At 38.3% G+C, this 23,838-nt stretch overlaps 1 protein-coding gene across 1 annotated transcript; it reads left to right on the top strand.

Moving 5' to 3' along the window:
- The first annotated feature begins 360 nt into the window (after positions 1-360).
- On the top strand, positions 361-20,817 carry LOC139738708 (syntaxin-16-like). Its single transcript, XM_071649342.1, has 9 exons — positions 361-506; positions 3,940-4,031; positions 4,528-4,580; positions 7,311-7,417; positions 8,165-8,327; positions 14,027-14,145; positions 15,738-15,881; positions 17,576-17,656; positions 19,164-20,817. Exons 1-9 carry the CDS (start codon positions 426-428, stop codon positions 19,266-19,268), a joined length of 945 nt encoding a protein of 314 aa, XP_071505443.1. The 5' UTR covers positions 361-425; the 3' UTR covers positions 19,269-20,817.
- The last annotated feature ends 3,021 nt before the right edge of the window (positions 20,818-23,838 follow it).

Genomic DNA, 23,838 nt, shown 5'->3' with positions numbered 1-23,838 from the left:
CGACGACTCGACTCGCATTGATTCGATTTGTTACACGTGATAGTAATGTGACATTACATCTAATTCAATAGGTGGGACCACATAATTACCACTCGGCTGATTAAGGCCAAACTCTTTTGGACATTTTATACATTTCTGTTGAGAAAAGCTCTCTTTCAGATCTACAAAACACTACCACACGCTTAAAGTGCACAAAATTTCTATGTAAAGAGTATATTATAACAATATTACGCGATATTACTTGCGCTTACATTTTGGTTGGCTCTGGAAGCAGAAAGAAAAGAAGCGATAAACACACCGCCCTCTAGCGACAATTGTATTTGGGGATTCGACATGTCAATATGGATCAGTTGGAGGGATTATAACCATTGAAATTCTAGAATTTTATAGTTTAACGGTGTTTACGGAACACGTTGCCCTGCAAGATGGCTAACAGAAGTCTAACAGAAATTTTCATTCTGATGCGGAACAATGCAGCGCAAAGCAGACACATCTATTCGGACCACGTAAGTACAAGATTAGTGCACTTGATATTGCCAGATCTCCACGTAGCGCTCGCTCAGGTCAACACCGTCATCCGGTACCTCCTTGGCCGCTGCGGGGCCAGGCCCGCGGTCCGCTGCAGCTGGTGTGGTACCGGCGGCCGGGCAGCTGAAATGTTATGTCCAGCTGTGAGGCTGAGCTGATCGTCTCATTTAAGAAAAAAATATGGGCAAAATCGTGAAATCGGTCCCACCGCTGTGCGCGTACACCCGTGCGTTAGCAAGCAAGGTCAGGTTAGGGTTAGGGTTTAGGGTTAGGTAGGGAGGGTTGTATTTATGATTGAATTGGCCGTGAAATTAGTCGAAGGACATTCTTATTAGGGAGTCCTTCCGAGAATAAAAAGTTGAAGACTAAAGAAAAAAAAAAAAAAAAAAACGGAAGAAAGAGAGGATGAAAGATGCTATGGTATGGAAATCGCCCCCCCCCCCCCCACCGCTGTATCAATCTCGCGTAAAACGCCGTTTGGTGGGGCCGCATTCACGAGTATTAAATTTATACTGTGGAAGAAAGCCCCACCTGCCCACCACCGTACTTATCTATTATAGAATGGGTAGCGAGAATCCTGCGATCTGATTGGTCGAGAGCTATGTGTTGATTTTTACTGGCCACACGCTGAGTCACAGTGGTAAACATGTTATCGCTCACTTAGCAAGAGTACGCGTACTTGTAACAAAGGTTCGCGCACTAAAGCAAGCGTTCGCGCACTCAGCTTGGCCATGCATCCAGTAAAAACTGATGCATGGCTGGCGCTGGCCATGCGTCCAGTAAGAACGGTAAGCACGGGTATGCATGCCCGTTTACGGCAAGCCAAAAGGAAATGCATCCAGTAATTTTGTCATCAGGTAACACGATAGAAAAATGGGTTTTTGACAAGAAAATTACCCATTCTATAAATCAGATGACGCACATGTCTTTTCGTGCGTCAGTCGGAATATAGTGTGCATGCGGTAACTATGGAATTTAGCCTAGACCCACTCGGCTTCGCCTCGTGGGTTAAGCATTCCATAGTTACCTTGTGCACACAATTCCGACTGACGCACTCAGACCTGTGCCTCATTTGTATACCGATGGATGCCACACGGTGGGGCTTATTTCACGAGTATGCCAAAATATATAGATCTAGATAAATATGTCTAATTATGTTTCCAGTCTTCTTTAATGAATTCTGAACTGAAAGAGCACAGGGCACGGGATTGACACAGATGCAACGTTAGAGTCTATTTCAAATCCTTGTTCTCTATCTGGTGCATAACAACGAACGCCTACAACGCAACGGTATTTTAATGATAAATTTTGGCTGCATTTGCAGCTGTAAGTTTAATAATGTAAATTCATTTTAGGCCAGAGAGCTAAAAGACTAATGGCCTTAACTGAGCATGAATCCCACCAAGTAACACACATATTGTTGACCAGCTGCCACTGCTTGTAGTAGACTCTAATTTGAGAGTAACTAGGACCAGCCCAAACACGGGGTACAAAGCGTCCACACTAACCACAGCATAACTGTGTGAAGGAGCACCCCGGGGCGGGGTTAATCTGAAAGGAGATAGAATGAATGTGTACTTGCCAGAAATATTTCACATATCACCTCTGTTCTGATGAAGGAAAGTTGAAATAAATTGTGACCCGCTAGATCTACAACAAAAGGATCTGAAAGTTGTGGGAGGTTGATTTTCTGAAATTGAAAATGACATGACATTATTCGCGTACTCTTCCGCTGTAATTTTATGTATAACACAACTCATAAAAGTACTCGGTTGCGGAGATAACAATGATTTTATGAGAGCATGTCAAGTGATCTAGGAAATCAGCGTTTCAAGAAAGTCACCTTCAAAGTTTTCCTTCAGACGCAATCATGATCAAGGGGAGGTACACTGTAAGACACTTTACACCTCTGGACAATAGAAGATATGTCCCTAGCAACTTCTGCTTTGTTCATTCCAGCTTAGCGCCAGCGGTCTACGCACAACCAGTCACCAGGATGCCTTGCACTGACCAATAAGATCACTCCCTCGTTGCTAGGGGCGGAGTCTATCTGCGGCGCTAAATCCAAATCTTCAGACACTTTTCCGTTCCATTGAAAGTTGGAAAATCATGGCCCAGGCCCAGAAAAACGCTAATTTCTTGCCTTCCCTTTGATCACATAGCTTCGAAATTTTGACAGATGATAGACAAAACATTAGACTAGAAAAATAATGCTAAAAACAGAAATTTGATGGTTTTGACCAATTTTGATGATCTGACTTCAAACTCAATTTTCTTAGCACAGCCGTCAGCGACTTTCGGTTCCTTTTGCTGTGGCGGGTCACAATTATTGGCGTAGGCCTAGGTCTAGATTATAAGGTGCAGACTAAGGTTAGTGTGAGAGTTTGCAAGGTTTAAAATTAGATGAGGGATTAACATACTAGTAATATGATAGTGGATCTTACATTGGCTATGCTACAGCCTGCAGTAATACAGGATCCAGGAGGGTACCATACAAGGAAAAAATTTTGAGTAAACCAGCTATGGCCTTCCGTACTGTAGATGCGCTTTTTTCTTTCATTATTGTTCAATCAGCCAGGATGTTTGTGTGTAACGTCATACATTTGTATGGCCATACTCGTGAAATTATTGACCATGGTACCACCATACAGTCTACAGAAATGGCATTTGGTGTAGTTATTGCAACATTGGCATAAAAAAGAAAAAAAAATGATAATGTAACTTCAAGCACATGTAACTACTAGATGTCTAATGAAGTCGTTAGACATCTACCTGTAGTTATTATTTGCTGATCAATGCAGGAATTATCTTTTTGATACATTAACAAGACCTTTGTTTCTGTAACATTATTGCTACACATGGTGCACTTATCCTTTGCCATTCCTGATCGGTATTAACTACCTAAGCTTGTGTTCCTGAATGGTAAACCATGCATTTATCACTTATCATGAATAATCCACAATGTATACTCTATACTGATTCAGGTCTTTCATGAGTTGTGTACACGTCAAATAATGCTTCCTGTGATGTTATTATTTTCATCATATGTAATAAGATGAAAATTACATCTCACAGTAGTAGCAGGTACATGTACAATACATGTTTCTCTGTTTCTGAATTCTTGCCATACTTGTCTTGACACTAAAGATCTGAAGCTGTGTCATCAAATTTCCTGATTATTTGAGATTATAGAGAAAGATGGGCTGTGTTTGAATGATGAACACTCATGAACATTATGCATTCTGGTAGTAACACATTTTGATATTTACCAATTCTTTGATGTCTGTAATGCTGTGTATAATTCATGTACCGAGGTACTTTGGAATGTTTTGGGTATAAATACTTCATAGCTCTTCAAATTTATGGTTCTTGTTCAGTGTTTTATGGTGATTCATCCATTTAACCCTCTAGGTCCATGATGATCGGATGGCACTCGTCAATAGTATCTCTACCGATCCTGATGCTGCCGTTGGAGCCACAAAGATAAACATTCCTCCAGATTGGTGAGAAAATAATGTTTCATTTTGTTCATTTAGTTTTTATTCAAAGGGTATACATGCGATTGTTCAGGTGCCTCCATTGTAAGTTTAAGTGAGTACCCGGTATAGACTACCATAGTGATGATGTGTAGCCATGTCTTCTAAGCTACAGATGGTTGCTGGCAACAAAAGGGTCAAGACTACTTTCCCTAGAATATCAATGTTGTCACTACAAAGATCATTCTTTATGTCTCTGTGGGTACTGCAATTAATGAAATGCATGCTTGATTGCTTTCTAGTACAATGGTGTGATAATATCAGACTGAGTAAATGATTTCTTACTGTGGATTATAATTTAGTGTTATATGTTTGTATTTATAGACAAGATGAAAAATGCAACTCTTTGATTTGAATCACATAACCTGCAGCAAGAAAATCTTGAGATTCATAATCTAGATTTGTTCCGAGAGTTGTACTAAAGAGTATTCTAATGCATTCTCTGTTATGATTACCTTCACAGGGTTAGTAACACGGAGGAGATACAGTATGATATTACAAGAATACAACAGAAAAGTAAGTAACAAATGAAATAGATTTTATGGCAAAAATGTTTACTGAATAACCAAAAATTTCTGTGTGCAACTGCTTTGTAATTTTGTGAATTTTGCAAGAACCAAAATTCACAAATTTATAATGCACACAACAGTGCTGTCTACACTACAAATGTATGGAATGCATTGAATGTCAGTGGCTTCTGTTTGGACCTACACTCAACAATATTTTATGTATTTTCCATCAAGAAATAAAAAAAAAAAATCGAATTTGTTAATAGTATGAATAAAAATCAGGTCATAGAGATTATCTAGTCCTGGAGACTTTCCTTCTCGTTCAAAGGCAGAAACCCTCATTTGTGTATTGTCTTTACTGCCTGACATGGAGTAGTTTCTTTTAAGCTACTGTTTTTGCCCTTATTGTAGAGTATCATGACATTGATATGTAGAATTTTTTTTTTTTTTTCATCTGAAGAGGACACCATGAAAACCCTTGACATTGTTCTTCTGTGCAAAAACTTTCTAAAGGTTGAGAGCTCTAAATTTTGGCATTCTGATTGCATTCTGATGCACATTCTCCCTACTGATAAATTTGTTTTTGTTTTTGTTTTTTGTTTTTAAAGGAGGCATAATAAAACAAACAAACACAAAGTCAGAGGTCTGTGATCCAAAACAAATATACAGCAATATATTATAGCACTAGAGATAACAATTTGAACCTGCTTAATGCAGTCTAGATTTGTTCATTGTAACTGCCTGTATGAATGTAGTATCCTACCATACTTTATAAAGAAATTACACATGAACATGTTTATTTGCAGCTGAGAGTTTGTAGAACCTTTGAAACTTTCCAAGTCCAAAACTTATATGAAAATCATATTTGTCATGGCCATGAATTTGAAGAGCCTTTTTAGCTGTGCAATTTCTTACTTTTCGTCTGCTGAAGAAGAGGCAGATATTTGATCCAGTTCTCAGCGGGTTGTATTTTCATAATGCACAGAAATTATCTTCTGTATAAGACTTGTACTAGATAAAATAATATTCTCCGAAATGGGCCACACTTTCATGCATATCATTTATCCAAACTACTGTAAGCTGATTGTATACGGTAGTCTGTGTAACAAGATGGAACTGGCATAGATGCCCAGCATTTCACCATGGTGCAGGTGTAACAGTTGTTACAGTTATGTAAAGGAATTTTTTTCTGTCTGTCTTTGCCGAGAGCATGTGCTTACAAAAAAAAAAAGGAAGTAGCTGCACATGCATTAAATTCTCTGCAGTGAATCAACAAAAAACTCTAAAAGTTGCATGCTTGTACTGTGCGCAAAGGTGTACCAGCAAAATTCGCAACACGTGGCTGAATCTGTTTTGTCTTTTTCAACCAAACAGTAATAAATGATTTGGACAGGAAATCAATCACATTGCCAGTTCTTGAAGGCTACTAGTAATCAAACTTCTTGTCTAGCAGATATTTTGTAACCTGCTTTAAGCATAACATCAATCACTTTTCTGTGATGTTTTTTTAAACTGTTTTTCCTCCCCGTGCTGTATGTGGAATTAAGAAAAAAAGGCATAACTAGCATATGAGAGCAGGGAATAACATCTCTGTGTTACATTGGGACTTTCTCCATATCCCCCCCCCCCCTTTTTTTGGGGGGGGGGGGGAGGGGAGGGGTGATTGCAGGGTCAACTGGGCCCTGTTTAATCAAAAGATGAAATTGATTATAAATTTCCTTAACACACAGGCCGCCATAGACTTATGATAGTAATCAATTATATAATCAATTGTAACTCTTCATAAAACAGGGCCCTGGTATAGAAACTCTTAAAAGTGTTTTTGAAGTCTCTTAGACAAATAGTCACTAATATTGTACAGGGACTTTACAAATCAGTACTGTTGTGTATGTCGTATGATAATCATTTTTCCCCTTTGCAAGCTTTTATAGATGATTTAAAAAATGCAATTCGTTTTTGTTTTTGTTTGTTTGTTTGTTTGTTTGTTTTTTGTTTTTTTTTTTGTTGTTGTTTTTTTTTTTTGGGGGGGGGCTTGTTTGCTTTTTGGTTATTTGTTTGTTTGTGTGTTTGGTTTTTTTCTCATTGTTTTTTGCATTAAGTGAAATTCTAATGTATCTAGATACCACTATGCTGTAAGAGTTATAAGTATCTCTTGAACTACTGAAGGCATTATAGATTCCAAATGCTATATGAGCATCATATTCACTGCTTTATTGGTACATGGTTACATCATGAAGTTTAGCATTGTGGTGCAATCATTTTCTTCCTCCAAGCCATAAAGAAACATTTGTTTGAACCCCAAATCTCCTCCCTTCTGTAAATATTCTCATAATTTTGTTTGTTTGTTTGTTTGTTTTTTGGCTACATTTCAGTGCTGATCGTACCCGTATTGCCATTCATGTGTCTTAATGTTTACAGTACTTACATTGTATGTCATTTAAGATTTCTGCTAGATTCAAGGAATGGAATCTGGTGTTGCCATCATTCATATGATGTACGATCTGTTCAGAGCAGCTAAACAATGCACTTGGTTTATAAGTGCATCTTACTAATGACTAATATTCTTTCTACCTAGATAAAATGTACCTTTTTTTATTAGGTTAGCATTGATTCAATTGCCATGTTGACAAAAATGATACATATTGTGAGGTGTTCATTCTATCCCTTGTGAAGTTGACCAAATGACTCTCCCAAGAAAGTGCATAATGATTTCATTGACAAACCATGTCATTGACAGTGAAGGAGCTTTCAGCGCTGCATGACAAACATCTGAACAGGCCAACGTTAGATGACAACATGGAAGAAGAGCATGCCATTGAAATTGCTACCCAAGAAATCACTCAGGTATATGTATCCTCCTTTTCACAAATGTGATTATTCTCGAGAGCACTTAAATTGTAGATGACTTTACTCACCCCCCCCCCCCCCCATTTTCATAAAGCTGATCAAATATAATTTTTAGGTTACTTTGACCTCTGTAATGTTTTATTCCGAATGCACAGAACTGTTACTATAAAATTGAGAAAAGAAAAGTACGTCCACAATATTTTTTTCTACCCAATTGAAAAGCTCAAGTGCTCATGTTTGTTGGAATTTTACTCTAACTTCCCCTTTGTATCCATACTTTTAGACCCTTAATGCTCCTCCATGCCTCACAGTGTGGCACTGCAGTGATGAAAAAAGAAGAAAAACAAAACACAGACTCACTGTTTGTGATCTTAGAATGCTCTCCCTCATAAATGGCATTTGTATGAACATTCTGCTAGACTTTACTGCGAACCAAAGGACATGTTTAAGAACATTACTTAGAAATATAGACGATGTTACTTGGGTATCAGTGATGAGCCAGTTACCATGTGCACTAAATTTGTTATCTGTTTTCATTGAAACTTAATGCTGTATGTGAAAGTAAAAACTGCTTTGTTGGAACCAAATAGTGAAAGTAAATATCTAAAAGACATATGCTACGCATTTATGCAAGCATGGCCGCTATCAATGAAGCAAATTGTGCTAAAATCTTAGCTTTTCTGTAGATATCCACAGTAGTTTCCTGAAAAATATTTTTGTCATTTTCCTTTCTTCCCGTCCCAGATGTTCCACAGATGTCAAAGGTCAATCCAATCGATCACGGCGAGGGCCAAGAATGCATCAAAGCAGGAGAGACTGGTGACAAGGAATATTGTGAACTCTCTGGCCGGAGCACTTCAGGAGTTATCCATCTCCTTCAGAAGGGCACAGTCAGCCTATCTAAAAAGTGAGTTGCCCGTTCCAGTCAAATGTGTATCTCTCTGCATGTCCTGTGGAATGCAGAAGTTTCATCATTCATTTCAGATTTAATAGATGTAGGCATCAAAGGAATTGAGATGCCATTGGAGATTTGAATCCAAGTAGATATCTCAACTTCCGCTTCATCAAAATTGAGCAAAATATTTTCAAACATGTATCAAATGACATGCCTCAAAATGGACCACAATGGAATAACTTATGCAGGGCTGCGCACTAACCCATTTTTTTCTGTTGGTCCGACCTGTCTGTCTGACCAGTAGGTACCCTGTTTTCTATTTTTACTAGTCCATTCCTGAAAAAGTTACTGGTCGGACAGTGATTTTCACTGGTCCTGGATCGTCAGACCAGTGCCAGCGTGCAGCGTTGTTTATGTGTCAATTTTGGCTTCGGCATTCAGTGTCATTGCTCAGTACAGTAGTGTAGGCTTATAGTTGGTCAATATACTGTGTAGTTTGAGAAACAGTTTTTCAAGCTATTACAACCATGTGTAAGCGTACTAATTGACAATGTTGTATATCGAGGCTGAATTTGTACTTTCCTTTGAAATGGTAGGTTCAGTTAAGTGAAACTTCAGATATTGCTTAGATAAGAAACTGCATTAGTGCTGGGATTGTAAAATAATTAAAACATTGGTGCACTTTTACTTGTAATTTATTTTTGTGCAACTGATTTTCTATAATGATATCCATCATCCCCCGTTTGTATTGGAATTGCATTTTGAATTTATGCATTATTTTGAGATAACCATGGAAATTGCTAACAAATAACAGTTATTATACCCCCGCCAAACGAAGTTTGAAGGGGGTATATAGGAATCAGCGGACGGTCGGTCGGGCGGTCGGTCGGGCGGTCGGGCGGTCGGTCGGGCGGTCGGGTGGTCGGTCCGTTGCAAATCTTGCGTCGCGAACTACTTCCTCAGTTTTCAACCGATTCCCATAAAACTTGGCACAGATGTGTGCCTTGGGTTGTAGATGTGCAAGACGTATTTTTTGACAGTACCCAAAAGTACGTTGCCATGGTAACGGCATATTATGGGCAAAAATGGGTACAAATCTTGCGTCGCGAACTCCTCCCACAGTTTTTGATCAATTTTTATGAAATTAGGTACAGATGTCCATCTGAATATGTTAATGTGCAAGACACATATTTCCGCAGTGGCAAAAAGTGCGTTGCCATGGTAACGGCATGTTATTGGTAAAATATAGGGCAAAATGCTTCATGGCAAAACGTCTTCATCAGTGTTCTTCCAATTCTCATTGAATTCATATTGAATGTTTGTCTTAGGATATAGGTCAGCATGACACATTTCTCGACAGTGACAAAAAGTATGTTGCCATGGTAACAGCTCACATATTATGAGCTAAAATGATGGAAAATTTTGTGTTGCAAACTACTTCCTCAGTTTTTGCCCAATTTCCATGAAACTTGGTACAGATGTGTGCCTTTGGTTGTAGATGTGCAAGACGCATTTTTTGACAGTACCCGAAAGTACGTTGCCATGGTAATGGCATATTAATGGCAGAAGATCAAGGAAAGATCTTGCGGATTTAACTACTTCCTCAGTTTTTTGACCAAAGCTTATGAAATGTGGCACACACAATAGTCTTGGTGGGAAGATGTGGAAGACATATTTTTCGGACGTGTCGGAAGCTGCGTTGCCATGGTAACGGCATATAAATGGCAGAAGATCAAGGAAAGATCTTGCGGATTGAACTACTTCCTCTGTATTCGACTGAAGCTCATGAAATGTGGCACACACACTGGTCTTGGTGGGAAGATGTGCAAGACATATTTTTTGGACGTGTCAGAAGCTGCGTTGCCATGGTAACGGCATATTAATGGCGGAAGATCAAGGAAAGATCTTGTGGATTGAACTACTTCCTCAGTTTTTGACAAAAGCTTATGAAATGTGGCACACACAATAGTCTTGGTGGGAAGATGTGCAAGACATATTTTTCGGACGTGTCGGAAGCTGCGTTGCCATGGTTACGGCATTTAAATGGCAGAAGATCAAGGAAAGATCATTCCTTGGGTAAGACTGTCGTCACGGGGCGGGGGTATTAATCACCTTAAGTGATATTTCTAGTTAGTATTGTAATAATTTAAAGTTTGATTGTAAGTGAGTATCACATTCATGATTTAAAGGGGAAGGCTAGTAACTGATCAGTGGGAATCAGTGGAAATGTTGGGAGATGATTGTTCCAATCCTTATGGGATTCATTCAAGAGTTCATTGTATATCTATTGTTGTGTGAAAATGATTTGCTTCAGAACGGTCTCATATTCAAGTAATGTGCAGATTGATGCTCCGTCACTGACCAGGCAGGGACGCTAACCTGGAAGCATTAAACTGCACATTACTTGAATATGAGACCATTCTGAAGCAAATCATTTTCACACAACAATAGATATACAATGAACTCTTGAATGAATCCCATAAGGATTGGAACAATCATCTCCCAGCATTTCCACTGATTCCCACTGATCAGTTATTATATCCCTCACAAATTGCTTCTCGTCCTCTGATTGGTCGAGAGCACTGTAAACAACAAAACATAATTCTACCATACAAATGACTATACTCCCTAGGGAAATGGTAAAAACTATACCACGCTGGTGATTTTCGCGCCTTTTTTGCTTCGCGTCGCGACGCGAAATATTTCACGTGTAAATGAATGGGTATCGCAGCACCTTTGCTTCGCGAGAGATTTCATGTACAAATGAATGGGTATCGCGGCGCCTTAGATCACTGCACTTCTCGAGAACCACAAGGCACGCATACACTCAATGCGACACGGGTTACGTTAGAGAGACTCAGAGAGACTCTTCTAAAGCCCTCATTCTACCTAAAAAGAAAAAATTGTATTACGTTACAACAGAGTAGGCGATATCGTAGATCTATAATTAGACAACAATAAGCAAGCTAGGGTTCTTCGACGTACCGTAGGCCTTTGGGGAGTTCATGCTTCGCCGTTTGAAAGTTGGTCTCGCAGTTCACTAACTCGAGCGACCCACCCAAAAGATGTTGACAAACGAAACTGCAGTAGATAGTAGGCCTGCTTTAACGTTAGCGCTAGTTAAGCCTAACGTTAGTTCTACCTGTCTAACAGTAGGCCCTATTTCCCGTAATCTCATACCTAATAATTATTTTTTAGAGTGTCTAACGAGTTAATAGTTACCGTATGAACCGTACGAATCACACGAATTTACAGTGGCACTCGATACTTTAATCGCTAGAATTTTTCCAGTGCCTAATCTAACCTTTTACGCTGTTACTGAATGCTACCCAAATTTACAATGTATACTTGCATTTTAACAGGAAGTGATAGTCCACATTCATGTACAGACAGCTAGGTAGAAAGACGACAGAAAACACAATCAACTGCAGCTCACAGTCACATCGTTGATCAGCTCGAGCACGCACATCACCGCACTGGCAACCGAACGTACTTGTTGACAGATCGGATAGTATGAAGCGCGTAGTGAGTTTGCAGTTTGCGCATGTTTACCAGTACGTTGTACAGCAAAGCACCGAGTACACTTCAGCGGCTGAGCGCGCAGTTGTCTCTTCATAGTACGCGTACACGCTGCCCTCCTGCTGAGCTGCTTTCTCGAGCGTAAATGACTAGTCAATCTTCTTGAAAAGTAAAGCAAGATGCCCTTAAAAAAGAGGTAAATTACAGAATACCAGCAGTCGAATACTCTTAAATTCATTGGGAGGGATATAAAACAAATATACCAGGCCAATTTTTCGAGGCACCGGTTGAAACTATGGGCCGGATGCATAAACGCTAGCAATTGCTTGTGCTAGCCTTTTACTCGAATCCGTATGCATAAAAACAAGCAATTGCTTGCGAGCAGAAGCTTTTGCTAGCAAGCGCAAGCAATTGCTTGCTGCCCGCAAGCAATTGCTTAGAGACCAAGCGTTTGCTTAAAAACATATGCATAAAACATACCTTTTGCTTGTTCTTGCTAGCAATTGCTTACGATTTTTCAAGCTCTGTAAAATGAACTTGAGCTTTTGCTTAACTTGGACGTTCCCTTTTAAGTATCATTTTCACATCATACAAGAAAGACCACACTTGTGCAGCAGTGCTATAAATCTAAAAGAAATTACTCTTTAGCAGTGTAAGAAACTTATTCATTTCAACAACGGGAATGTCCAGTGGTCAGCACGCAAAATGTGACGAAAAACAGGTATGGTGGAGAGCAAGGAGACCTCTCTCCACGTGAGATCTGGCAGATCCGGGCTATCTCTATAAGCAGTGATGGGAATCAGCCAGTACGTGTGTGTGTGTGTGTGTGTGTGTGGATCTGTTTGCTTGAGCTAGACCTTTTGCTAGACGAGCTTGTGCTTTTGCTTGAAGCAATTGCTTACAAGCAATTGCTTGTTTTATGCATTCGGCCCTATGTGCCTTCGGTGACTTCAGTAGCACTATTTTCTGAGGGGCTGTGCCCCTCAGAAAATAGTGCTACTGAAGTCACCTCATGCGCATAGTTTCAACCAGAGCCTCTCAGGCCTGGTATATTTGTATACTAGCCTTCCCCTTTAAGGTGAGGGTCAGTGACTTTTTGCAAAGTTTGATGACCTCCCCCCCCCCCCCCCCCCCCCCCATATTCCCACTGTCGCTCTCCTCTTTCTTTTTCTCCCTCTTTGTTTTTTTCACTTCTTGTCTTGTGTGAGAGTTTAAATAAAATGTAATTGAGTATCGAAACAAGTGTGTGGATTTCTGCATTGGTATGCTTGCTAACATTCTTTCTTTGTTTATTTCTTTTCATCATGAAAGAACAATGGTAAGAGTGACACATGTTAGGGTATGGGGAGTAAACAAGTGTGTACCTTTTCTTCTTAGCACCTGTTTTAACATATTTTTCCTTTGTGTATTAATTTTCAACATGAAAGAACAATGCTATGAAAGATTGATATATATGGGGGAGGGGGAGTACCAGTAAACAAGTGTGTAACTTGTTTTTTCATAGCACCTGCTCTAACAATTTTTGTTTTCTTTTTGTATTCATTTTCATTATAAAAGAACAATACTAAGATTGGCACATGTTTCAGAGGAGGAGGAGGAGGAGTAAACAAGTGTGTAGCTTTTCTTCATAGCACCTGTTATGTTTAACATTATATTGGGTTTTTTTTTATTTTGTTCTATACCATTTTGCAAAATTGGGTGGGGTGATCTAATCATGTGCCCAGGATTCTTTCTTCAACCCTGTCACAATGTTGCCTTTCATTCTGAGCCATGAACTGAAAATTCTAGCGCTCATCATAGACTGTTTCAATCTCCTACATGTTCCTTATATATTACTTTATTATTCTGATGAGGATGGTATCACCAGACTTATGTGTAATATAATACACACATGGTTGCTGCTTTATATGTATGACAGGAAATCTCATTACATTGTCATGGCAATCTATAGGCAGTCTTATGACCCAACTTGATACATCATAGACATTACTATCTGAAAACAGATCTGTAGAAAAATTATAGGTCTATTGTGTCATACTTTCATGAAATTCAATGGAAGATGATTACCAGTCTTGAAATCATTTCTTTATTTGTTTCTTTGTTTTGTTTTGACATTATGGAAATCACGTATTGTTGATTAATATTTTGTTCGGGTGTTCGTTTTGTTTCTTGTTGGTTATGTTTTTGTATAGGGATGAAGAGCAGAGAAGACCGATCAAAGGAATTCTTTGAGACCAACATCAATCTAAACTCATCAAGTAGTGCAATAATGACTGAGGAAGACATTGAGGATGAATTACTGTATGATAGGGTGAGTTTCCACTCTTGCATAGTTTCATGTAGTTTGATATCTGTGTCATAACTTTTCAATGGCAGCAGAACTCTTAAAAAATGCGTTGTTTAGTGTTTCAAATATGTCAGATGTGTAGTTTTGATGGCAGTGTACTTGGCCTTCTTATCACAAGGTCCGTTGTGAGTTCAAGCCCCAGCTGATACAACTGTCACTTCATTTTATCACATTTCATCTACATGATTTATGACCATTTGTATGTATGCTGTCAGTATGTTCATAGAGAAGAGCTGCCTTGAGAGCGGAGCTTGATTTGTACCGTGCTAAGTGTATCAAGTGTCTGCTTAAGAGCATTGTAAGGTGATAATTCAGCCATGCTTGCTGACAGCTACTACCCAGACATCTACTGTGATGTTATTTCATTAGTTCCATAGCAATACAATTATGCATATCATTTTACACAAGTTTGATTTATGTAATGATCTTCCATATACAGGCAACTCCTGTTATTATGAAGTCCTAGGTACTGGCAGTTTTTCTTTTGTTATATTAAAATGTTTTTATAACCGAACAAATACTAGTAAAGAATAAAAACATATATAGATCATAAAATTTGGACCTGAATTTTTACTTCATTGTAACAGGAACTTTGGTCAAAGCGGGATTTCACCGTACATTGTAATATCAAACAGGCAGACACCACTGTTTTTTATGTTTCATCTCTTTGATAAGAAATGAAGCATGTTGCTCTCTTGAATTTTACAGTTTTCATATTCTTTTCATTTTTGATAGCAGGAATCATTTTCTGTGCAATGTAAGAACTGTCATGAAAATGATAAAGATAGCCACAATATTGATGGTTGTGATAATGTACTTACAATACAGGGTGGCCCAAAAAGAACGGAACACCTGAGATCTTTAATTTTAGCTATACTGTTGCTAATATGTCACCATTTTGCATACTATTGGAAAGGCCATACCTTTTCCCATATAATGACACCAAGTTCTTTAATATTGGTTAATGCATTATGATTTTAGAACCATTTTTTGTCAACCCTTGCAATTTTCAAAATGTGATGATTTTGCACTCTCAGAGATACCGAAACCAGCGAGAATTCGGCTTGTCATAGAACCAGTAGCGTTCACAATGTGCGGAATGTTGGGCGGACGGTGTTATTGTCGTCAGGTCGTCTCATTCATAATGGTAATGGACAATGACAACCACATTCTACACATTGTTAACACTACTGGATCTATGGCAAGCTGAATTATCGCTGATTTCGGTATCTCTGAGAGTGCAAAATGATCACATTTTGAAAATTGCAAGGGTTCACAAAAATGGTCCTAAAATCGTAAGGCACTATCCAAAATTAAAGAATTTGGTGTCATTCTATTGGAAAAAGAATGGCCTTTCCAATAGTATGCAAAGTAATGACATATTTGCAACAATATTGCTGTAATTAAAGATCTTAGGTGTTCCGTTCTTTTTGGGCCACCCTGTATAGTATGGCGGAGGAGGAAGAGGAGGAGGAGGAGAAGGATTATGGTGAGGTGAGGGAGGAGGGTGGTAGTGATTATGATGACATACTTGTGGTCTACTTTGTCCTGTACAGGGATTCTCCGATGAGCAGATGCAGATGGTGGAGCAGAACTCGAGAATGATCGACCAGAGGGAGAAGGAGGTATCACACATTGTCCAGTCCATATCTGACCTTAATGAAATCTTTAGGGACCTAGGCAACATGGTTGTAGAACAGGTGAGTCAAATCACTAGTCTCTCAAGCCATCTGGCCGAAGTCTCCAAATTTGTGTGGCTTTTGTTGTGATCTAACTGCTTTGAATGTTTTTGAAATCAACATTTACAATGTTTTCGGCACCCACACCAAGTGTTGCCATTTTCTAGACATCATTCCCTCGTTCCACGCCTCTTTTCATGTGATTGGTCAAGACAGACTGTTGGAATTTTTTCAAACCTGCTCATAAGGATGAGATATGACAGGGTTGTCTACAGTAACAAAGCAAAGAATCCATGGCTAAATAAAAAAGGTGTTTATGGATTCAGTCATAGAATGTATTCCTGTTGCTGTCCCAATATGAAGTGTATTGTGCAGTAGTCTCAATATACTGAGGCCTACTGACTGTATTTTTGTTTTTTCTTTGTTTTTCAAGTCAAATGCTTTTTGCAAATTATCAACACATGATAATACCAACTCTCTGATCTTCACTACATGTGTGCATGTATGCAGCCGCAGTGCATAGTATATACGTATGAACAATGTGTGTAATAATACAGTTTAGTAGGCTTAAGTCTTGGCGCCCATTGTATGAATGAACTCCTCCTTCCATTGATGTACTCCGCGATCGCAGCATTACAACAGCTTTCTCATGCACTCTTATAGTTACTGCATTTTCAAGTATTTCGTTCACTGACAGTTGCATAGGTACAAGATTTCTTGCTTATTCTTGCCAAAGGCATGTTTTACAGCAAAGCGCAAAGAATAAGTGTAAGTTTCAATCAAATATTAAACTGTTCCATGTCATGGAGTAGGCAAGATTGTTATGCCAAAAATTGCATAGTTGGGATTATAAATGCACAAAAAGCACATATTGATGCATACAGTCCCAAGCCAGGAATGTGTAAAAATGCATTTTTCATTTTGATACAATATGTGAAAACACTTAAACATTCAATTACTGCTTTGCAAGTTACGATACAAAGTCATTTATGAGAAGAACCGTCTGTTGAGAATGAGAAGGGCGTTAAGTTGTCTTGAACACTATGGGTTTAGCGACAACTTAAAGGCGCATACTCCCGGTAGTGTAGAGGGCACTGTTGATGATAATGCCGATCACCGTTAGCATTGATACGAAGATTGCTGAAGTTGAGCTGTCATCAAGAGTAAAGCGCATAGGTGTTGCTAAGTAACGTTGCTTTCGTTTGTCTTCTGCCGCATCACGCAGTCTGTAGTAATGCCAGAGTGCGTGCATATGTGCTTCTTATTATGACGTCACAAAAGAAGTTTGCTAAAGCTGTCATCCCCCTCAGCTGAATCATGAGCCGAACTGTGATCGGACCTCTTCAGACTCAGGGAAATGGGTCACAGCGTAAGTGCTAAAGAGGAGTCAATAGCGTACGTCTCTATAGGAAACTTGCGTTGTGCGCCCGTGTAGGCATTTGACTAAACCACCGGGACCATGTGCCTTTAACGCCCTTGTCATTCTCAACCAACGATAATGTTCTACCATCGTCTACCAGTATTTTTGACAGAATGTTGTCTGCGGTGAATTATGTTTGAGAAGTTTCTCTCACATACACAGTTTACACATTGGATAATACCAAATGTATCATGCAAGTTTGTTTATCAATGTGTGTGATTGTTTTGATAGGTCCATTGCACTGGTGTGTGAAATAGTCTTGATTTCTTTTTTCATGGTGGTGATTGATTATCAGGGCACTGTATTGGACAGGATAGACTACAATTTGGAGAGATCATCGACAAAGGTGGAAGAAGGACTCAAACAGCTCCAAAAGGTAAGGCAACAGTTAACCCATTTCACACTGAAGTTTGGAATCCCCATAGACTTAATACACAGGTCACTAGATTCCCGTAGGTAACGGGTTAACTCTGTCTATGTGATGAATCATTGCTACACCTTTTTTTATGCCTCCATCACAAAGGGTACCGATGGCATTTTGTTTAGGATGCTCTTGCATCTGTCAAGCCTCCATCTGTCTATGCAACCTAGCTTTTGTTGCAAATCACAATAGCAAAAACAAAGCAACAAAACAAAACCCCAAAAAAGGCAGCTATTGATTATTCTTACATGTTTTTGCTGCACCTTTTTCTGATGATATGCTCAGCTGGAGAAGTCCAGTCATGATATAAGTTTATATGATTGATAGAAATAGATTAGGAAATATTTCTCTTGTGCACAGAGGGCTAAAGGTCAGTATCAAACATCATTGGTCAAGATCTTTGACCTTCAGCAGATTGGAAATGAAGAGCCATGCTTATGGAGGAATGTGCTTGTTGCCTGTCAAGGCAGAGGCATTCTAGACAACTCTGGGCTGCAGTCAAAATGCTTTACTGTAAAAAGAGAAATGTTCGTGTGCATTTTAATTTCGCGAATTTTGCAAGAGGCAAGATTTGCGAAATTAAAATGCACACAAAAGTTTTTGTCTACACTATTTGCGTTGAATGCCAGTGGCAATTTGCGAAAATTTCATGCCGCGAAAAAGGCCATCTGCTCCAATTCGCGAAAATTTCATGCCACGAATATATCATGTTTTACAGTAGTGTACATGTGTAGTAGATAGCAAAGGTAATGATTTTTACATCAGGGAGGGGGCTGTATATTTCCATGCACCAATATTTGCTCAAGAAATTGAATGAATTTATCTTCGACACTTTCACCAGAAGACCCATTCTCACGCATATTGGGTGTCTTTATAGAGGAAGTATTAAATGTTGCGGAGTGAATTAAATTTGTCATTGTAGATTTCCATGTCTGGTTTTACTCTTATCAATGTAACTTGTATTTGCAGTTGTTGTTGTTTTTTTTTAGCTTTGACCAAGGTTTTATGCAGACCTCTAAACAAGCAATGCTCAAATTGTACACATGCTAAAAAGATATATGGTATTGGCCTATTATTCTATTGAATTGACTGAAGGGCGCCAAAGAAAACATGAAACAATGTTAGTTGTCAAGTACCTATCTATTTTACATTTTTATGTCTCCTTGTGTGCCTTTATTTGTTTAACGTCATTCGTAGACACAGTTATAAGAGCATTGCCATGGCAAACTTTATGTGTGCGCAAAGTCTGAAACATGGTAGGAACAATGTCTGTGTATCCACCCAATGTTTATGACACCTTTGCCTTTCCAAAGGTAAGCTTGATTTTGATTATCAGTTAGGAAATATGCAATTATACTTTTTGGAAAAATGTCCTGGGAAATTCTGTGTAGATTCAAGGATAGCTTACATAACATTGAGTGTTGTTGCTTGTTACTCTTGATTTGTCGTGTCATCGGGACAGGCTGAAAAATACCAGAAGAAGAACAGAAAGATGCTGGTGATCGTCATCCTATTCGTCATTGTCATCGTCCTCATCATCATCTTATTTGCTACCAAACTGAGGTGACACCGCCCTGATCAGGAAAATTGTGCGACTCCAAGGAAGACATCCAGCCAGCAGGATATTCAGCCACTGCTGAAAATCTCCATATCCTGTCGGGCAGTATTGTTACTTTGAGGAGGATTTATGTTCTATATATTTTTAGTATCTCACTGTGGGAAATTATATACATCTTATTTAAGGTATTATAGTCAGTGTACGGTAGAACTTCTAACTAGAACATGAATATGTTTATGTTCTAGTAAACATGTTGTTGTCAAATGTGTTCCTAGTGTTAATATTTCATCATGGTAAAATCAGTAGCCTTGGCCAAAGTCTGTGCAGTGTGCTGTCATCTGGCTAGTGATAGGCAGTATATTGTGCCAAGGTTTCCTTTGCAATACGCAGTCCTACTGCATTGGAGTCTCTGTCTCACAGACCTCAAGTGAAATGCCGGGCTTGACTGAAAGCCATAAGGTTCCAGCTTCAAGCCCCATGTGTATGCTGTTCTGATGTAATGTTGCACAATAGTAAATCCACCTCTGCATTGGCCATCATTATGGACCCCTTCTATTTACCGGTAACTTCCCAGGTGCTCGTAAATAGAAAGCAACAGTGAATGCTGCCAAGGGTTTTGGTCTTGTGTACATGCTGTGGCCACACAGTAAATGTAGCCACTGAGCAGAGATGATCATTTTGATATGATTGTAGCAGCGTATTCCAAGTGAACTTTAGGAACACTATGCCCATATGATTATTGTCCATAATCTCTGGATGAATCTTGCATAAGTTATTACTGCATGATTAGGATGTGAAGATTGCAATCAATTTTGTCTCTAATAGCCTCTCAAGGAATCAGATAAAATGGCCTCTCTTTGCAGGTACATGTAGACAGTATAACAAATTATTGTGGTTATTGCATAACACATGGTTTCTTGCAATAACCTTAATCATTTGTATAAAGTGGTTACCTACATAGAAAGGCCATTCTTTTAGAAGTGGTTGTCATACACATTTTATCATTTCTGGGAAATTCACACTTCATGTTCAAGTTGACTTAGATAAAAGAGTATTATCACACAAAACAGTCAAACATTGCATCAAAATCAGATGTAGAATAAAACATTATATAGAAAATTTCACAGGTTGCTGCAAGAGAGATGAGACAAGATGATGATGTCATAGTCTTATAAATCTCGTTTTGACCGGCATTCCAATCCTCTCAGTTTACTTTTGAGAATTAAAAAAAAGAAAGTTGTAATTATATCTATTGCATCAAGCGATTGTGGGGTTGTAATAAATTGACTGCGCTAACTTTCGAGGGAAAGGGGGCTGAAGGAGGAACATTATTTTCTAAAAGTAATGTATTCATGGTAGTTTTATGTGCCCACTTAAAGCACAGTGGTGATTTGATGACATAACCACATCCAATTTGCATATATGATTGTAACCCACACCACTTTTTTGTGAAAATATGCAAAACTTTGAAATTTCCTAACTTTCATATTTTGTGCCCAAATTGTGATTAAACTTGTGCCATTCTGCTTCTGTTAAATTATAGTGTATTCGATGAAGTCAGCATAAACATGAAGTGGCTGTTCACTTTAAGGAAGTGTAACAGAGTTGAGTGACATTTTACATGTGAATGTTCATTGTGAAGAGCTTAACAGTATCTGTGAATCTGATGATCAGTATTTGCATGTAAAGACTCTCATAATTTATTCCATTATGATTTATGCTCATTAATTAATGGTCTGTGTTTTAGCAAGTACCATCGTATTTGGGTGCTACCTTTAATGAGTAAAACACTATCCATCTGGTTTGCTCAGAAAAGGAACTGGATTATTAGTTTGTGTGGTTATGTGATTGATTTGCTAATATTTACTCAGTCACTAAATAAAGATACAAAGACTTTATGAGCAAACATGACAAAAATATTGTTTAGACACTGTGTGCAAAATGTTAGGATGGGGAAAAATTAGTGCATATGGAGCAAAGTTAAAGTAGAGTGAGCATGGGATGGAAACAGAATTCCACCTCAAAAGATAGGAATCATTGTGCAGTTAAAATACAAGAAAATGTATTCACGAGAAGAATGCCTGTCACAGAATTTTTTGCTGGCTGTTACACAACATGACTATAATGTCATGAACATTGTCTTGCCATCAACACAAAATCAGTATTCTGAAAAGGACACCTTCTCGAGTCCCATTCTTCAAATATATCCTTCTATCTTTTTGGCCATTGCCCCTTCTCTTGAAAGTATTTCATGAATGTGTTTGTGCATGTGGTTTTCTGCAGTGCAAGATGACAGTGGCAATACGTTTGTCCAAACAAAAGGTATGAGTGGATGGGTGTCGTTCTATCCACTAATGTCATATGTCTATTGACTTAAGGGCTAGTTGTGTGTCGAAAATGTGACAATCTCAATGGTTTATTAAGGGATAGTTATGTTTCAGTTGAGAGGGTGCTTCAGATTTCAATTTTTTGTGAGATAATGAGAAATGGCTAGTGACATTTGAAAAAGCATATTCTATGAGGAATTCTAAGTTTATTTGATGAAATTTGGTTTTGAAATGGTTGAGATATTCAAAAACAAAGCAGTCCTAATAATAGTTTGGCCCCAGCTTTTATTGTGTGATACGACCTTAGCTCTCTCTACTGTTTGAATTAGAATCCATTTGGCATTAGGCTCTTTGGACCATTACTCTCTGCGCACGCGATCAATGTGTATTTAATTACAATGATATTCTTGTTTTCACCAGCAAACATGTTGTAGTTGGCATTTTCAGTAGCGAGACAGCTGCTGAGTTTTTCCTTTTACAAGGTGAACAAAGTGTACCCCAAGCAGCACTTAAATTTCTACAATCAGTTTCCTGTCATTATTTTGATTGCTACAAATCAACTGCTAGAGTATATCCCAAAGTTCATGTGTCACCCATGGAAATATTTTCCAGCAACAATATTACCAACTTTCAATAGTTCCAGGTGAACAATGCTATGCTTCTTGTGTGTTTATTATGTGTACATGTGTTATAGTGGCATTTAGGCACATGTGAACATTATCATCATCTTGTTTCTGTAACAAAAGAGCATGTGAACAGTTTGTCCTGTTCCTACCGCAATACATGTATTGTATGCATCTGATATGATTCTTGTGACCTGTAAATCAATTATTCTTTGTTTCAATCAGTAATCATTGAATCTTGACACTGTGTTTCCTGATAAAAGCAAACATTCATTGTGTGTAGTATCTCATCATTGAGCATTATATTTAGCTCAAAAGTTATTGCAATATTCATGAAAATTGCCCTTGGGAGTTTTACTGATATGCCATGTTCCAAGTTTTGTATCACAGTTTTCAACATGATGTGAAGTATTTTGATGTTAGTATTATCATAAGTTGGTGAAAATGATGATGCCCTATGGAAGGATTGATTTAGGGATAAGGGTACAATTATTTATGATTTTCTACAGAGGCATTGAAACAAGACTAAATAAAAGATATTGTATCTAGCTCAGAACAACAAATGGCACTTTGAACAATATTGTCACAGTGTATATTTGTTGTTGACATTGAAATACTTCTGCTTAGGAAGAACTCTTGTCTTGCTGCGGGGTATAGAGCTGTGAAATCTATGACTAAAATAACTTCTGTCATTGCCTTTAGAATGTACATCCAACAAAAACACATGATTATATAAGATTGGATCTATAATTGTACACCTAACTAGCATTCATGAACATTGGAGTACCCATATGTTCAGTTATTTACACATAGGCTCTCCAATGCACCCAGAAAGTGCTGAATTTTGGAGCATCTTGAAGTAAGGAAGGGGGATATTTATCCAAGAGGAGAAATTCAACCCAGTGTTAAGTGTATGGGAAAGGTCAACTCTTGATTTTATGTTGGTTTACACCCTTAATGAATGACAGATACCAGTGGTATATCCATGTTTCATATATCCCATTGTGGCCTTAATTCCTTCCCACCCCATAGACCTAACACAGGAATGGTTTGGGTCACATAGAGAGATTTACAGTGTAGAGAGTTTCATGAAGGAGCTTCAAGCTCCTTGGTTTCATATAGCTTCTGTGTACAACATGCAGAGTTAACATTCAAAGAACTGCTCTGCCAAGAGCTTTGTCCCTTTCTTTCCAAGTCTTTCCATTGTCCACCGAATTTAGTCCAAGTGTGACATCAGAATAAGCACATGTAGCGCCAAATATCTGTTCTATTTGTCAGCAAAGCTCAGCACTAACAAGTTAGAAAACTCTCTGTTCTTAATTATGTGTATTATTGATCTTATTTTATATGTATCTGTTAACCAGATATTTATTTACTTACCTAAATTTTTCTTTGTTTATTGTTCTCTTATGTATTCACTAATTCATAGATTTTTTTTTGTATGTTTAAGCTCAAGGCATAATCTTGCCACACTGTGGTCTTGTCATGTCTGGTATATGGTACATTAGCGACATAAATTCATAATGCATCTACTACACAACCATTTTTTTATTATTTTTTTTTTAGCTACAAATAGTCTGTTTTCTTTATCATGGCCCTCTGCCATGCTGTGCTACATAGGACACTAAT

Source organism: Diadema antillarum, unplaced genomic scaffold (assembly GCF_040938485.1).
Source record: "Diadema antillarum isolate AM-2024a unplaced genomic scaffold, OU_Dant_1.0 seq00000765_RagTag, whole genome shotgun sequence".
Taxonomy (NCBI): domain Eukaryota; kingdom Metazoa; phylum Echinodermata; class Echinoidea; order Diadematoida; family Diadematidae; genus Diadema; species Diadema antillarum.
This window is presented reverse-complemented; position numbering and strand designations above follow the sequence as displayed.